The sequence below is a fragment of the Diabrotica virgifera genome, chromosome 8, assembly GCF_917563875.1.
Source record: "Diabrotica virgifera virgifera chromosome 8, PGI_DIABVI_V3a".
Classification (NCBI taxonomy): domain Eukaryota; kingdom Metazoa; phylum Arthropoda; class Insecta; order Coleoptera; family Chrysomelidae; genus Diabrotica; species Diabrotica virgifera.
In genome coordinates, this window is record NC_065450.1 from 51,751,838 (window position 1) to 51,770,861 (window position 19,024).

Sequence of the window (19,024 nt, forward strand, 5' to 3'; positions counted from 1 at the left end):
TTTACTGTGTTAAACATCAAATACTAAATGTCACCAGATTTCCATAAACGTTTTTCGTTTGACTAGTATATTGCCGAAACTTTCCGAAACGTTGTCGATACGTGCATAGAATGCCAACAAAAGCTACTATCGCCTTTGAGAATAGATAGCTACAGTAGACAGCTACGTGTAGAAATCTACACTGCACGGAATCTAGGCCCAGATCTGGGGTCGTATTTTCGAATTCAATCGAATTTGTTCGCATACGAGTTAACTCGAATGAAAAATTTCGTATACGAATCTGAATCTGTATTTTTGAACGTCCTTCGAAATGTTATACGTATACCAGAAGAATTTGCACCGGTAACACTGCAAATTCGAACAACATTGGGCTTAACCTTCATCTGAAGAGTCACAGTGTTGCCATACTTTTATTGTTTATTTCTTGTATAATTTCAATCAGTGGTATAATCACATCATTAAAAAAATAGCCAAAATATTAGCTGGAATCGAATCTTAAGCTTGCATAATATTAGTAATATCGGTTTGCAAAGTCCACTATTCTGTTTATTATTATTTTTGTATCCAGTATTTACACTGATATTTTAATAGATTTTTGGTGTTTCGAAACGTTTTTTTAAATGCACGTTTATGCACTGTGATAGTATGAAAAAATTGAGAATTTACACTGATATTTTACTATTTACCTTTCAAAACTTTACTTTTTTGGGTGTTTCAAAACTATTTGTTAAATAACTGTATATAATGGGATAGTATGAAAAATTTGTGGATATGGCAACGGTGTCATATGTCAAGCTTAGAGCTTAGACCCAATGCTAGAATACGTACATAAAGTTAGGTTAGGTTATATATTCAATGCATTATCGTACAGTATGTCTTTTCTTTCCATTAAAAAATTATTTTAAACCAGTCATTGTCATTGAAAAAGAAAGTGCAATGTAAAAATATTGTATATACAACAACGATTAAAACTATCAATGACAACTGAAATGACCTTGAAATGACAATAACAAAACAATTCGTATACGAGCATCCAAATTCGAATGGTTCATACCCATTCGAGCCATCGTATACGAAAAAATTCGTACACGAAGTATTAGAAAATACAAGAAACTGGATTTCGAGCGAAATTCTTCTAATTTCGTATGCGAAATATGCTCGAATGAACTCGAAAATAAGACCCCTGGACTGTACGGTGGGTGCGGAAGCCATTGAAAGCTCAATTAATGTATTTCTGCCATCTTTTTTATCGGCTTGTGACACAGTGCGTTGTCTTGGCGAAACCACAATGTTTTCTTCAACAACTGAGGCCTTGTATTTATGATTTCGGCCTTTAACCACTCCAATAAACCAATGTAGTAGTCGGTGTTAATTGTTTCTCCATGTTTCAAATAGTCAATGGAAATAATTCCTTGCGGTCCCAAAATACAGAGGTTATAGTGTCAGCTCTCCATTGCAACTTCTCTTTGCAGTTTTCCACAATAATTTTTAGTGTTTATTCGATGTTTTCGGGAATAACTGCCTCATTTAGCCTTCCAGATCGCTCGGCATCATTGGTTTTGGTACGACCGCCTTTGAATTCATCAAACCATCGTTTAATTGGTTCGAATTTATTGTTTATAAAAATCACAAAAAATGTGAAACTTCAACCTGTATGACTGTGCAAAACTTCAAATCTGTATTTATTTTAATAGCCGAAGTATAGGGCTATATTCATCTTAAATGCGACACACTGTATAATTTTAATACTTACTACTTTCCAAAAAATTTTATTAGAACAATGCCAAAAAAAAGTAAAGCACGACAACAACATGATGTGTTCCTAAGCGGTCACCTATCCAAAACTTAATCGCGCTAAACACTGCTTGACTACGGTTATAAGTCAGTGTGTTATGGTCGTAAAATTGATACCAAAATGAATTATTTTGAAAGATCGTACAAATAATATTCAGATTGCTTTTTAATATTTTTTTTTTCATCATATTTTAATACTTATTATCCTATTCCCGACGAAGACAAATCCGAAGACACAAAAATTGTAATAAATATATTTACTAAAAACACCAATATTTTTTTCACACTTTATTTGCACTGATACATACGTAACTTGAAATATTTAGCAACTAACTTCATACTGTCTGTGTGCTCGTAGTTCATACTGTCGTTTTTATAAAAATTCACTTACAACATTTTTCCCAATCACTCCTACGGAAGTATAACTTCAAAAACTTTTAGGACATATGTTAATAGAAAATTTCATCCAAACTAATTCAACTATAGGAGTAATACGTCTATTAAATGATCAGTGGCGGCTCGTGGCCTTAGAGACAGGGTCGGCAAGATTTTTTTTCTCATATAGGTATACCATCTAATTAAAAGGCTTAAATCATCATAGGAGATTTTTTGTTTTTTTTTGTTTGGTTTACTTGACATTCTCTCTTGTATCATAGTGTTTCGACAATACGTTTTAATTATTTTGAGACAAGAGAAATCCCGTTCATTTAAGGCAGAAGTTAGTGGTAATAAGAGAATTTATCAACAGTTTGTTGTAGTGAATTGCAGTACTTACTATATAAAATTATACATATTTGTAACTTATCCCTCTTTCCGAAAATATTTGGATCAGCATAATTTTTAAGTAACTTGTAAATAAATATATTGGAAATTTTTTGGCGAAGGTAACTTTTAAATTAGAGGTCAAAAATTTGCAAATCTTCAAAATTCGAAAAACGAGTATCTATTTGCATAATAGCAGGTATCCAAAATTTCAAAATATACTCGTTTTTCGAGATATGTATCATGCCTTTGTCTTTTTTGGGGTGGTTCGAAAATATCAAGCGAACCCAAAACGTCACTGCGTATATATTGGAAACTTCCATCATTACGAAAATCTCTGCGATTTTGCACTAGCTTTCTTATTTTATTTTTGGAATAAATAATGACAATTAACTGATTTTGAACAACAGTGAATATCAAATGGGTTTGGGCAAACACTTTCTTAAAAATATTTAAAAGAATATTAAAAGAGTAATCAATTAATAAAGTTCTCAAACCGATTGCTTCACGGATCGAGATATCACCGCTTTCAAAATCGTCGCCTTCGATAATAAAATAAAAAACTTCAAAAAGCTGTTCACGAAAATCTGCTACAGTGAAGACTAACCGAGATTTAAAATTTCATCGCATCTGACAAAATGTTTGCATTTTTTTCGAAACAAATTGTTCTAAAACAGTAGTCCGTTTAGGCGAGCTAAAATGACAAGAAAAGACGATTTTCTTTAATTTTTTTACACGAATCCTGCAAAACTGTATTCATTCTATGCGCATGACAGTGAGTAAATAAAGCTTGTGATGCAATAGTTTTAACTTTTGCTTGAAGACCATCAATTCATCGCCGCAGCCGTCGTAAATTTGCCTTAAAAATTTATTTTTGATATCCAAAAATTTTAATCTGATCTGTCCTTTAAAACACCAAAAATATATTCTGCCTTATTGCTTTTACTGACGTTTGTAAAACCCAAAAACCTTTCATAAATATTACCACGTAACGCGTATCGAACAATAATTGATAGTTGTGAATGACATGATAATCAGAAGTTTCATCTACTTCTAGCGAAAAGCAAATGGTTTTCAGAATCTCAGATTCAATAACGTTATTCAAAATGTAACTAATTGATTATATTAGTTCATTCTGTACTGTTTTAGACACGCTGCTAAATATCTTCGAATCAGAAAAAAAATTGGAAAATTTCAAATCGTATTTCTTAAACAATTTTATTAGTTCTCTATAATTACTTTGATTTAACGAATGCTCAGATTCATCATGTCCCGTAAATGATAATTCCTGGCAACTTAAATAAATTACAATATCAATTAAACGACGTAAAACGACGCCGATTATTTTTTACAATTTCTGCCGATGCTTCCAAATGAAACATCGGCAGATTTAAATGTGCCGTACCTGTCGCTTAATGCCTACGGAGAGAAATATACGTTTGGTTGCTCTTCGACTCGTATTTCGTTGAGTTTTAAGTGTAAATCGTCAAGCTCGAGATGAGCTGGGGTCAACTTGCCGAAAACAGTCAGATGAATGGCTCGGATCATTAATTTTTTGAAAAGTCTCTTATGCGCAGGGATCACTTAACGCTCGGATTGGCCGAATCCTTTTAAAAACCATGAATAAAATTCAGTCTGTATTATCTGACAGATGTTTTTTATTTCACAGATACAAATGACATCAACTCTGATTAAATTAAATATTAAAAAAAATCTATATCTATAAATGTGTGGGTCGGCACTGCCGACCCTGACCGGCCGCCACTGTAAATAATAATGTATTATATAGATTTTTGGTTATAGTATAGTATAGTTTATCCAAAAGATGGCATAACCCAGACATCCAAAGTGAAAGTTATCCTTCACCACCAAATTGTTCTATATGGTTCACACAATGTCCAGAAAAAAGTCACACCATTTTGAGCGTCGGGTTTGGGGGGAAGAGGGGGGAGAAATCGGTAAATTCGTAGTTTTTTTAGTTTTTCGCCAATATTTCTAAAACTATGCGGTTTAGCATGAACAACCCTCTATACAAAATTGTTCTACATTAAATTTGAAATAAAAAAGGCCCTATGCATAATCTTTCTAATGGTTCCAAAGTTACGGAGGTAGTATAGTATAACTGGTCCAAAAAAAGGCCTAACCCAAACATCCAAAGTAAAAGTTTTCCTCCAACACCAAAATGTTCTATGTGATCCACATATTGTTCAGTAAAAAGTTACACCATTTTGAGCGTCCGGTTTGGGAGGGAGATGGGAGAGAAGCCGGTAAATTAGTAGTTTTTTTACGTTTTTCGTCAATATTTCTAAAACTATGCTTTATCGTAATCATTGTTATATACAAAAATGTTCTACATGAAATTAAAAACAAAAAATGTTCTATACATAATTGTTATAAAATCAACGGTTCCAGAGTTACGGAGGGTGAAAAGTCGTTTTCGATACTTTTTATATTCTTTGGGCAATAATTATGATATAACTATACCAAAAACCCAGACATCCAAAGTGAAAGTTATCCTCCAACACCAAATTGTTCTATATGGTCCACATAATCAGTTTGGGGGTTTACATAATCGAGCGTCGGGTTTGGGGGGAGAGGGGGGAGAAATCGGTAAATATAAAAAGTATCGAAAACCTTCACTTTTCACCCTCCGTAACTCTGGAACCGTTGATTTTATAACAATTATGTATAGAACCTTTTTTGTTTTAAATTTTATGTAGAACATTTTTCTATGGAACATTCCTTACGCTAAAGCATAGTTTTAGAAATATTGACTAAAAACGCAAAAAAAACTACTAATATACCGACTTCTCCCCCATCTCCCCCCCAAACCGGACGCTCAAAATGGTGTAACTTTTTACTGAACAATATGTGAACCATATAGAACAATTTGGTGTTAAAGAAAAACTTTTACTTTGGATGTCTGGGTTAGGCTTTTTTTTAAACCAATTATAATATACTACCTCTGTAACTTTGGAACCGTTCATTTTAGAAGGGTTATGCATAGGGCCTTTTTTATTTCAAATTTAATGTAGAACATTTTTGTATACAAGTTTGTTCATGCTAAACCGCTTAGTTTTAGAAATATTGACGAAAAACGTAAAAAACTACCAATTTGCAGATTTGTCCCCCCTCGCCCCCCAAACCCGACGCTCAAAATGGTGTGACTTTTTTCTGAACATTATGTGGACCATATAGAACAATTTGGTGTTGGAGGAAAACTTTCACTTTAGATGTCTGGGTTTGGGTCTAACTATACCCTATTATTAGACCATTCTCTTACCTCGATTATCAATTTTTCATACATATTTTTTGTGTATATTGTAGGTTAGTCACCGTTAAGGAAGATGATAAAGATATAGCACTATATACTATACATAGTAATCCTTTAAGAACATTAGAGTTTTGCGTTGGTGGTAGGGATGAATTAATTAGAGTATACGATCAAAGAAAAAGTGACGAGCCCTTACATACATATCATCCATTTAAAGAGAGGGTAAGTATCTATTTCGAAGTTACAGTATACATATTACTAAATTTAGAGAGACCATTATAACATTTCTTGATGTCGTTGTTTCTTTTTTAAGTCTTCGGTTGGTTTAACCTATGCAAAATCGTGGAGGATGTGTTCAGGGAATTCTACAAACTTCATGTTTGTTTGAAATTTTGTATATGTCTGACAAGGGAAGTTTTTGGAGAGGAGTAAAGATTGTTTTTATTCATTTTGGTTTGAAAATTTTTATTTATTCGGTCGGGACGCCTTGTATGCGAAACAGAAAAGCTTTGATATGGTCAATATTTGATTCTTTGGATGTATGTATGCATGTAGATGTAAGTGATACATATACAGGGTCTTCCAATCATAGACATAATAAGACAAGGCATACTGAGCAAAATAGTGTAACGCGCGGGCGGTCGATTGGTGGTCTATCTATTATTTTTTACCAATCGGTGCCGCACAGGTGACAGACAAAGATGGCTAGACCACTTAAAGTGAATATTGGCCAATGACATCCTTGATATTGACCTTACACCTCTATTCACAGAGCGAACCATACCTTGCCTAGTCTTTTGTTGTCTATGCTTCCAACAAGGAGTTCCTCACTTTGACAGTTGTTAGCGGTCGTATTGTTGAAGTTACATCAATCTGTCATTTGATGACATCTATTCACTTGGTTTTGCCAATTCACCATTAATGAATATAGTGTATAACATGTGCAATTATCCTTTGCATCAGATGATGAACATTTATAAAAGCAAATGTCACTTTTTGAAGCGAAGCTTCTTCTTTAGTGACGTTATATTAATTTTTCTCTATAGTGAACCTTCTCCGGAAACTTGTAGGGAGCAAGTGGGGTGCAAACCCCCAGGTCTTAAATCAACAGCTGAGGCCTACTGTTTCTCAACAGGGGAATATGCTTGTCCCGTCTGGGGTAGATCTAGACGAGCCCAACAAGTCGCCACGGCGTTAAATGAAACATGTAGAATAATTACCGGTTGTATGAAGCCTACCCCTCTACCATTACTGTACCGGGCAGCTGGATTCGCATTACCAGACGACCGTAGATGCGCCTCACAATATGTGGAGAAGTTCAGGCAAACTTTCGATGAAAGGCACCAATTATACGGGTTTGACGAACCGCCAGGAATCAGCCGACTTAAATCAAGGAAAAGGTTTATGAGAAATGTCAGCGTCGAACCACCCGAACTGTTCCCCCTACATCCAGAATGACCTAATGGAATGAACCTGGACTGGAGAACCTGGCGGACACTCAACCGAATACGCACAGGTGTTGCCCCTGTAAAACAGAACCTTATTAAATGGGGCATCAAGACAGATAACGACGCACTTTGTGAATGTGGGGAAATACAGAGCGTGGAGCATCTGAGAGTATGCAGACTTTGCCCATCACAGTGTACCCTCGATGATTTATGGCTCGCAAATACAAAGGGTGTAGACGTAGCCCGACATTGGGCAGAAAAACTGTAGTCGGATCCAGACACGAAAAAGTAAAGTAAGTCTCTATAGTGAAATGCTGAGGCGATCGTCACGAAAGTATTGTTACGAAATAGTTGGAATAGAGCAAGAGCCCGTGGCCGCTAGGCATTCCATATTTAATAAAAGCTGAAAGTTTCTCTGCACATGTCACCAACACAGGTAAAAAAGATCAGCGAGTACGGAGTTTGGATCGTGGTTACTTGAGCAGGTAACAGGTAGCAAAGGTGTGTAAAATATTATATTACTTTCGTTAAAGTATAAAGCTTAATTTTTTCATATTTTATATAGAATAATATAAGATATCATGTCACCCATTGCTGGACAGTTTCAATAGTTTTTTCACCTTGCCGGACGCATTGAAAGTCTACTGTAAGTACGAGCACGAGACAATATGTACATGTACTGGAGTGTATACGAACGAGTGAGATAGTGAGTTCCGTCTACTGCGATCTTTTACTGCGCATCATCAGTCGGATTATTTATATATTATATATTATTATACAGGGTGTCTCAAAAGTTGCGGTACGGTCGAATATTTCGCGAAATGAACATCCGATCGAAAAACTGAAAAATACATTTTCAATATTTTTCAAAAATCTATCCAGTTATACCAAACACTCCACGAGTGGGGTGGGAGTAACTTTAAAATCTTAAATACTAATCCCCATTTTTTATTGCTGATTTGGATTCCTTACGTAAAAATAAGTAACTTTTATCCGAGACATGTTTTCGAATTGTGGATAGATGGCGTTTAAAAAAGATTTATCCTGATACACAAAATAAATTATAGAAACGGTCTAATATCTCGAGAAATACAGTTCCAAATGAAAACCCAAAAAACACGTGTTTAATATCTTTCAAAAACCTATCGAATAACACTAAACACGACCCCCCCACTCCATCGCATGGAAGTGGGGTGGGAGGAACTTTAAAATCCCTAATAGGATTTTTATTGCAGATTTAGATTACTCATAAAAAAATAAGGAATATTTATTCAGGAAATTTTTTAGAACTGTTGATAGATGGCGCTGTAATTGGAAAAATACGATTTATGAGCGCCATCTATCAACAAATCTAAAAAATGTCTCGAATAAATGTTACTTACTTTTTTATGAGGTATTCAAATCTGCAATAAAAAATGTGGGTTCAAATTTAAGATTTTAAAGTTACCATCCACCCCACCTCCAGGGTGTGGGGGGGGGGGGGGGGGGGGTGAAAAACGCGTGTTTAAAATAAGGCCGGAAATGGATAAATTGACTTATTTTACGCATCTTTTGTCCTATAAAGTTTTTTACGTAAGTCAATACTTTTCGAGTTATTCGCGACTTAAAATGTTGATTTTTCGACAAAATAACTACGTTTTCAGACCGTCCTTCCCAAATAACTCAAAAAGTAAATATTTTTACGAAAAAAATATTTTTAACAAAAGTGTAGCCTATAAAAAAAACGAAAAAAATGGTGTACCAGTAAAGTCTATAAATTGAGTAGAAGCAAAGTTGTAGCTTATGAAAAATACGTTCTTATTCGTCTAATTCCAAATCGAATAATTCAACGCGAAATCACCGAAGAAAGAAGCGTTTTTCGGGAAAACCTTATTAACATTTTAAAAGTATCGAAAAAAAGCTTATTATTTGTTTTTTGCAAAAGTTTACAGCATCAAAAATAAACGAGTTACACTGAAAAAAAAAGTTGGCCCCTTTTGTAAAAAAAATCGTGAAAACCTCCCTCTATTTAGCACCCTAAATGAAATTAATCGTTTGGCTTTACCATCTATTTTAACTGTATGTGTATTGTTGATATGATCTGTAAGTTTGATTGGTTTGAAGTGCTTACTTTTAAAAACATTTGGTTTTATAGTAAAAAAAATTTTTTCTAAAAATATTTGAAAAATTTCATTTTTTCAAAATGACTTAAAAAGTATTAGTTATAAGAAAAATCTTAAAGAGTAAAAAAATGTAGGTTTTGCTATTATAAATATGCTAGTTTCATTTTGTTTCTCCGTAAGACAAAAATTGGTTGAGATATGGCTGTTCAAAATTTACATACACTCGTGATTAGTGACTAGTGACCCATTCAAGCTTTCTCAATTATAACCCTTTCAAAAATAAACACTTTAAACCGGTGAGACTGACAGATCATATAAAAAATAGATAGGTAAGTAAATTGTTTGTAAAGCGGTAGCGATTAATTTCATTTGGGGAGCTAAACACGGCGAGATTTTCATGATTTTTTACAAAAAAAAAGAGGGCCAACTTTATTTTGAGCGTAACTTGCTTATTTTTATTGCTAAAACTTTTGTTAACAATTAAAACAAAGCTTTTTATAAACACTTTAAAAACGTTTAAATGGGTTTTTCCCGAAAAGTGCTTAATTTTTCGGTGATTTCGCCTTGAAATATTCGATTTTTTTCACGAAAGAACGTGTTTTTCATGAGCTACAATTTTGTTTTTATTTGATTGATAGACTTTACTGATAAACCATTTTTTTGGGTTTTTATATACTACACTTTTGCTAAGGATATTTTTTTCGATAAAATATTTACTTTTTGAGTTATTTGCGAAAAACTGTCTGAAAACGTAGTTTTTTTGTCGAAAAATCAACATTTTCAATGGCAAATAACTCGAAAAGTATTAACTTACGTAAAAAACTCTATAGAACAAAAGTTGCTTAAAATCAGTCAATTTATCTATTTTCGGTCTTATCTTGAACGTATGTTTTTTCACCCCCCGAGAAGGGGTGACTGTCACCCCCCAAGTAAAAGCAACCAACGGCACAATTTCAACTTTGAAGTGAAGGGTAAGTAGAACCTAAATCCAAATTTTCATGCAATTCGGAGTTGCCCCTGAAAATTACACGGTATCGCCGAATTTCCCGTTCATTTACTGGGCTAATACTACTGTGCAACTTTTTTAACTTGTACTTTACCTCTGATCTATTTTTTAGGGCAACTCATGCAGCTTCACCGGATATCACGTAACTTGCGCCGTCTATAACCACGACGGATCACAAATCCTTGGTAGCTATAACGATGACGACATCTATCTCTTCGATTGCGACGGCGAACCAGGCACCTTCCTTCATCAGTACAAAGGCCACCGGAACGGAGCAACGATCAAAGGAGTCAACTTCTTTGGACCTCGTTCAGAATTTATCGTCAGCGGGTCGGACTGTGGAAACCTTTATTTCTGGGATAAGAATACGGAATCTATTGTTCAGTGGTTGTTGGCAGATGATAGTGGAGTGGTAAGTGTGGTATATCCCAAAAATGACTTTAACAATATAGTTTAAGATCCGAATATAGGTCGACCAGCACCCATCTGCTTTCCGGATGAAATAATTTTTTCTTGTTAAATTTCATACACAAATATTTATAAAAAAAAAAATAAAGAGGGATACTACTTCCTCTTTCTCACACCACCTTAAAGTCAATAGACATGAACTTAAGATTCCTGAGGGTGTCCAGTTGGTGCACAATATACAGCAGAAAAACACACTCCGATTGGACTTGTATGAGGAGTTGGAGATTATCCGAGACTTGAGGTCCAGTCCCAATTGTGTGAATAGACAAACCTCCCTTAATCGCAATTTTACTCCCATTCACCGTTAACTTTTTTCCTAAATTCCTTGTTTTTTCAATTTATCCTTCACACTTAGTAACTTTCCTGACTTCACCCATAAAACCTTTAACTTAACCTTTTTTCATACTTCACTTCCTTCTATTTCCAAAATCTCCTTTTATACTAATCATTTACTCTACAACCCCCAGTAACATCAACACAACTAATTCACCCTTTACCATTTTCTCACCCTACTTTTCCCTTCATAAATCATTGACCTTATCTATTTGTCTATTTGCCGCTTGGGTCTTTACTTCGTTCGTTGGTCTTTTCCAAAATGTTTTACTTCGCTATTCATTTAATTCTTCTTTTTCATACAGGTCCTCTTTCCTTTTTATTTTTATTTTTCTTTTTATTTTCATTTTATTTTTTCTTACAAATTCAAAATTTTAATCTGCTACATTTAACTTTCTAGCCACTCTAATATTTAACTTTACAACTTTATTCTCATTTTACTATGTTTAACTTTTAATTTTTTCCAAACACAGTTTGTGTCTTGTGCATCCTGCTGACACACTTCTTTTGAATCTTTTGTTCATTTACATATTTATCAACTTCGTTTTAATTTAACAATTCAAATAATTCCATTTTCTTTTCTATGCATAATGTTATAATATTTCCTATATTTTTGACTATAACTAACACATTTTCACATTCCGTCAATTATTTATATTTTCACCTAACAATCTTATATCAGTTACCTCAATTCTCACCAATTTTTTAAATAGTTAATTTCATACAGAATCAATACCATACTAGACTTATACAACCAACATTACAGTTAACAAATTTACATTTCTATACACACTAACCAACTTCTGTATCTCTTCAACGTTTTAACTTTCACCCCCAAGGCTATATACAAAAATTTTTAACTTTCATTAACCAATAATTCAATCTTACATTCTGTTTTCATTACCATATTTTATTATGACAATAATTTCGATCAAATTTAATTTTATAGTCAAGTTTATAGTAATGGTTGTAATATTTTTTAAAAAATAGTAAATTTAAATTCTAATATTAAAAATTAAAATTCCAACACAATCTTAAACTTAAATTTCCGTAACCACATTGGATCTTGACCTTGGTTAATACCTTAAAAATTCCCTTTCCTGGATGTCAATTTGACTGACATTTGAAGTATTTCAACTTCCTTCTAAATCATTGACAGACTAAACGTAGTTCAATGTAGACCTATTCATAATAAAAAATCTCTTAATTAATGGAGTAGAGCATCATGTACCTAGTACTAATACGTTGGCTTCCAATGTAAGCCAAATTGTTTAACAAATTTTACCATGTAGTTAGAACATACATCTTGACCAGTGTTTGGGATTGTGGCTATTTAGCAAGGACAGAGAGTAAGTAATCGTAACCACACTTTTCAATTTTTAACATTCAAAATTTCACCCTTTTCAATTTTACTAAGTGAGATTACTTACTTTTAGGTTCACTGATGATGGACTGATAAGTCCGAAAACGTTTTGAACGTAATCCGTTTGGATTTTTAAAAATTTTTAGAATTTTTATTAAATATACCAACTACACTAGGGAGTTTTACTTCATGTTAATTTTATACAAATATTTATAGTATGGGTTGCCTATCAGAATCGTGTCATAGCTATCCTTAAGGGGCGGCCGTAGGGGTTAAAATCAATATTTCAAGCACATTTTTTTTGAAAGTATGGTACAATTATTTTATTTTAAAATTACATGGGCATATTCAGTACAATTCATAGATTATTCAAGGAAAAATATTGCCAACGGTGGCAAATTTTTAAAATACACCTCAACATATAATTGATGGATTCGACCGTTACTTCTATCTAACAATAAAACACTGAAAACGTTTGTTTTCTATACTTTCACAAAATTTATTACAACTATGTGACTACAGCTGTTTCGGCAGAGTGCCTTTCTCAAGTGATATAGTTTACAATGTGTTTGCCTTTTTAAGTCTTTAACTGAAGACGTTGAGGAGTGGGGAGCTATTTGTCTCGAGTTGGTCATTCAGAATTATATCTGTATTTTTCAATTTATTAATTTTCATAGATTCTAAAAAAGATAGTTTAAGGCCTTTATTTTGAATATGCAGAATTTGAAACTCTTCATTGAAAGAATGATTATGATCTAGAAGGTGAAGTGCGTATGTAGAAGTGTCTGTTTTTCTATTGTTGAAAGCCCTTTTGTGTTCTGCTATCCGTTTGTCAAAGGTTCTGCCAGTTTGACCGATGTAAGTTTTCGGACCGTCACCACAAGTTAGTTTGTACACACCACTCTGTAGTTGCTTTCTCTTTCGGCTTTTATTGTTCTTAATATAGTTGCTTAAGTTGTTGTTAGTTCTGAAAGCTGATGTTATTCCTTTCTTTTTTATGTATCTGGCTATTTTTGTTGTTATCTTGCCAGTATATGTGAGAGAGCAGAAGGTACTGGGTTCTTTCTGTGGTGGTGGAGACACTAATTTCAGGGCTTTCTTATGGAGTTTTTGGTTTAAAATTTTGTTACCTGTTTGTTCGTTATAGCCATTGTTTACTGCTATTTGTTTAATAATGTTTAGTTCTATCTCGAAGTTATTTTTTGTCATGGGAATTTCTGTCAGTCTATGTATCATGCTATGGTAGGCTGCTAATTTGTGTTGTGTAGGATGGGGTGATGAATTGTGTATAGTTGTGTCAGTATGGGTAGGTTTATGACATACGGAGAACTCACGTTTGTTGTGTAGTCTGGTAATCGTTACATCTAGAAAATTTATGGAATTATTCTGTTCTGTTTCTATTGTAAACTCAATATTACTATGAAGTGAATTAATGTATGATAGAAATTGGTCAAGTTGTCTGTTAGTTCCTGTAAAGCACACTAGTATATCCTCCACGTATCTCCACCAATATAAGAACTGTTTAAATACGGGATGTTTAGAAATTGTTGTTTCTACCAATTTATGAATCAACTTGAAACAACAATTTCTAAACATCCCGTATTTAAACAGTTCTTATATTGGCGGAGATACGTGGATGATATACTAGTATGCTTTACAGGAACTAACAGACAACTTGACCAATTTCTATCATACATTAATTCACTTCATAGTAATATTGAGTTTACAATAGAAACAGAACAGAATAATTCCATAAATTTTCTAGATATAACGATTACCAGACTACACAACAAACATGAGTTCTCCGTATATCATAAACCTACCCATACTGAGACAACTATACACAATTCATCATCCCATCCTACACAACACAAATTAGCAGCCTACCATAGCATGATACATAGACTGACAGAAATTCCCATGACAAAAAATAACTTCGAGATAGAACTAAATATTATTAATCAAATAGCAGTAAACAATGGCTATAATGAACAGACAGTTAACAAAATTTTAAAATAAAAACTCCATAAGAAAGCCCTGAAATTAGTGTATCCACCACCACAGAAAGAACCCAGTACCTTCTGCTCTCTCACATATACTGGCAAGATAACAACAACAATAGCCAGATACATAAAAAAGAAAGGAATAACATCAGCTTTCAGAACTAACAACAACGTAAGCAAATATATTAAGAACAATAAAAGCCGAAAGAGAAAGCAACTACAGAGTGGTGTGTACAAACTAACTTGTGGTGACTGTCCGAAAACTTACATCGGTCAAACTGGCAGAATCTTTGACAAACGGATAGCAGAACACAAAAGGACTTTCAACAATAGAAAAACAGACACTTCTACATACGCACTTCACCTACTAGATCATAATCATTCTTTCAATGAAGAGTTTCAAATTCTGCACATTCAAAATAAAGGCCTTAAGCTATCTTTTTTAGAATCTATGGAAATTAATAAATTAAAAAATACAGATATAATTCTGAATGACCAACTCGAGACAAACAGCTCCCCACTCCTGAACCTCTTCAGTTAAAGACTTAAAAAGGCAAACACATTGTAAACTATATCACTTGAGAAAGGCACTCTGCCGAAACAGCTGTAGTCAGAAAGGCACTCTGCCGAAACAGCTGTAGTCACATAGTTGTAATAAATTTTGTGGAAGTATAGAAAACAAACGTTTTCAGTGTTTTATTGTTAGACCTCAACATATAATGAATTTTGCGGTGGACATCAGAACTCATCATTGGATCATGGTAAACAAAAAATTCAAAAAGATTTTATTAGCTTATGAGTTTTTCGAGGTAAAGCTGTCGAGTTTTTTTTTTAGTTTTATCGACTTTTGACTTTTTGATATCACTCAGAAGTCAAAACGACGATTTTTTTTTGCAAAAAAGGGCGAAAGTCAACATTTTTATTATTGTTAAGCCAAAAATAAGCATAAAACAAAAAATATTTCGACAGCGTTACCTCAAGGAATGTCTAAAGGAAATATATACAAAACTCCAGGTGGTTTGGTCAAGTAGCTTTTGAGTTAGAGATAGTGCAAACACTCCTGACCACGGCGCAGTAGGCGAAATTTGGTTTAGTCCCCACTTCCATGCGAAACGCACTGTATCTACAATAGAACCTTTCTGCCTTTCCGTGAATTTTGACATGTTGACTCCGCCTTCGCGCAGCTCCATGGTCAGGAGTGTTTGCACTATCTCTACAATGTCTACAGCCTTTGAAAAAAGCAGTTTTGAGGAAAACGCGTTTAAAGTATTGTCAACTTTTATTTCAATTTCTTTGTTGTCTGTCAAATCGTAAAATGATGCACACAGGAACATCTTTTTGAATCGCGGAGTAATTTACAAAAGAAAATGAGAACAGCTGTTGACCGGTGTTCACTATATTCAAGCGTGCTGGCACGAACCTGCTGCAAAGCGAGTCGAAGGTAGGGATCTTCTTCTTCTTAGGGTGCCTGTCCATACCGAACGTTGGCGATCATTCTGGCTATGATGACTTTGTTAGTTGCTATACGGAATAGTTGTGTTGAGGTCTTTCTATACCATGCTCTCAGGTTAGCAAGCCAGGATATTCTTTTTCGTCCTGGGGCCCTTTTTCCTTCAATTTTACCTTGTAAAATGCATTGGAGTAGCTCGTATCTGTCTTGATTTCTCATTATATGCCCCAAGTACTGCAGCTTAAGGCCCTTCACGATGTTGACTAAATAGTAGGGATTGACTAAAGGTAGGGATATTCAACACTATCTCCCTACCTCCCTACTTTCGACTCAGAAAGTTCGCGTCAGCGCGCTTGAGCTTAGTGAGAAACGGTCAACAGCTGTTTTCATTTTCTTTTGTAAATTACTCCGGGATTTAAAAACATATTACGGTGTGCATCACTTAACGATTTGACAGAAAAAAAAGAAAATAAAAGTTGAAAATACATACTTTAAACGCGTTTTTCACAAAACTGCTTTTTTCAAAGGCTGTAGACATTGTAACTCAAAAACTACTTGACCAACCCACCTGGAATTTTGTATATATTTTCTTTAGACATTCCTTGAGGTAACGCTGTCGAGTTTTTTTTGTTTTATTTTTAACAATAATAAATATGTTGATTTTCACCCTTTTTTGCAAAAAAAATCGTTGTTTTGACTTCTGAGTGATATCAAAAAGTCAAAAGTCGATAAAACTAAAAAACTCGACAGCCTTACCTCGAAAAACTCATAAGCTAATAAACTCTTTTTGAATTTTTTGTTTACCATGATACAATGATGAGTTCTGATGTCCACCACAAAATTTATTGTTTTTCAGGTGTCTTTAAAAATTTGCCACCGTTGGCTTATTTTTCAATATTTTTCCTTGAATTTTTTCTTGAATAATCTACGAATTGTACTGAATATGCTATTTAATTTAAAAATAAAATAATTCTACCATACTTTAAAAAAATGTGCTTGAAATATTGATTTCAACCCTTACGGCTCCCCTTTAAGGATAGCTATGACACGATTTTGATAGGCAACCCATGCTAGAAATATTTGTCGATGTATGAAATTTAATAAAAAAATGTTTCATCCGGAAAGCAGATGGGTGCAGAGACAATTTGTCTCTTTTTCTTCAAGTGCCATCTCCGCGACGGAGGTCGGCAATCATCATAGCTATTCGGACTTTGGAGACGGCTGCTCTGAAAAGTTCATTTGATGTACATCCGTACCATTCTCTCAGGTTGCTCATTCTCGATATTCTGCGTCTTCCTATGCTTCTCTTTCCTTGAATCTTTCTCTGCATAATCAATTAAAGCTAGTTGTATCTCTCTCCACATGTCCGAGATATTCCAATTTTCTGGTTTTGATTGTATTTAAGACTTCCATTTCTTTATTCATCTTTCTCAGAACCTCTTTGTTTGTGACGTGTTCTCTCCATGATATTTTCAAAATTCTTCTATATACCCACAACTCAAATGATGCTAGTTTTTTCATTGATGCCGCATTCAAGGTCCAAGCTTCCATTCCGTAAAACAGAGTCGAGAAAACGTAGCACCTAGCCAACCTTACTCTTAGCTCTAGCTTTAGATCTCTTGTGTAATTTGTACTGATTTGTTAAAGATATGTAGTACCATTCGTATTAATCTGGGACTCGAGAATTATTTTTTCTAATGCCATGTTAAATAAGAGACACGATAGTCCATCACCCTGTCTTAGTCCATTTTTGCAATGGAAGGGTCTTGAGAAATCGTTTTGGATTTTTACCATGCTCTCTGCTCCTGTGAGTGAGTTCAGTTAATTGGACAAGAAGAAGTGGTATTTGAAATTCTACCATAGCAAGTAGAAGTGTACCTCGATTAACTGAGTCGTATGCGGCTTTGAAGTCCACAAATATGTGGTGGGTGTCGACGCCGAACTCTAGGGTTCTTTTAAGGATCTGCCTTATTGTAAATATCTGGTCTGTTGTTGATTTATTAGGACGGAAACCGCACTGATATCCTCCCACTATTTGTTCGGCGTAGGGGAGGAGTCTCAATAAGTAGCTAACATTATTATAATATTTCTTTAGGTAAATTGTCTCGAACCGCATCCACAAGTGCCTTTCATTTGTACCAGTGGCCTCGACTGGGATATAAAAGTGTGGGTACCTTCATGTGAAACGGACAACGAAATGAAAGGATTAGGGGATGTTATTAAGTCCAACAATAAGAATAGGTTGAATTGGACGTCAAGAATGCCGCCAGATATCAATGAAAGTCAGATGCTGTGGATGCTTTGGAGGCATTTAAGAACTTCTAATAGGGTAAGTTTTTGAATAATTACTACACTTCTCCAAGAAACTAACGCACCACCTTAAAAATTGGTCGTTTTTAATGTTCTAAACCTGTTGTCCGATTTAAGTGATTTTTGAAGTTATACTTCTTTAGGCGCGATTGAGATTGAGGGTGAATTTATATTATTCTGGACGCATGCGCAGACAGACAGTATGGAGTTCGTTTGTAATCTTTCTAGTTATGTATGTATCAGCGCAAATAAGGTATGAAAATAATATATTAGTGTTTTTAGTAAATATATTATTTGTTATAATTTTTGTGTCTTTGGAGTCGTTTTCCTCGAGAGTAAGATAATAAGTATCTATTATAACATATTTATACTTTACTTGATCTATTTGTCACCGTGATTTGTAATTATGTCCGGGATGTCACGTAAACAGAGCGATGATAGCTTCGTTGGTAGAGCATTCTACCACAGATCGAGAGGTCCCGGGTTCGAATCCGGACAATTCATATTCTTTTTTTGGTATTGCTTTAATAAAAATTTTTTAAAGTGACAGGTACGTATTAAAATTAGTTTAGTATTTAAATAAAATACAAATAAACTGTTTAGTATATTTATTTCGTTGAAATTATACAGGGTGTTTCATTAATAATTGTTCATATAGTAACTGGAGAAACCTTAGCACAAAATACGAAGATTTAACCTAAAACACTTAAA

At 34.1% G+C, this 19,024-nt stretch overlaps 1 protein-coding gene across 1 annotated transcript in view; it reads left to right on the top strand.

Annotated features, from left to right (window-relative positions):
* Positions 1–19,024, top strand: part of LOC114339805 (DDB1- and CUL4-associated factor 8) — a 47,624-nt gene that overhangs the window by 17,284 nt on the left and 11,316 nt on the right. The window contains exons 5-7 of the mRNA XM_050657779.1: positions 5,884–6,052; positions 10,499–10,798; positions 18,099–18,332. Coding sequence (XP_050513736.1) covers positions 5,884–6,052; positions 10,499–10,798; positions 18,099–18,332 — 703 coding nt within the window. The remainder of the gene's footprint in view (positions 1–5,883; positions 6,053–10,498; positions 10,799–18,098; positions 18,333–19,024) is intronic.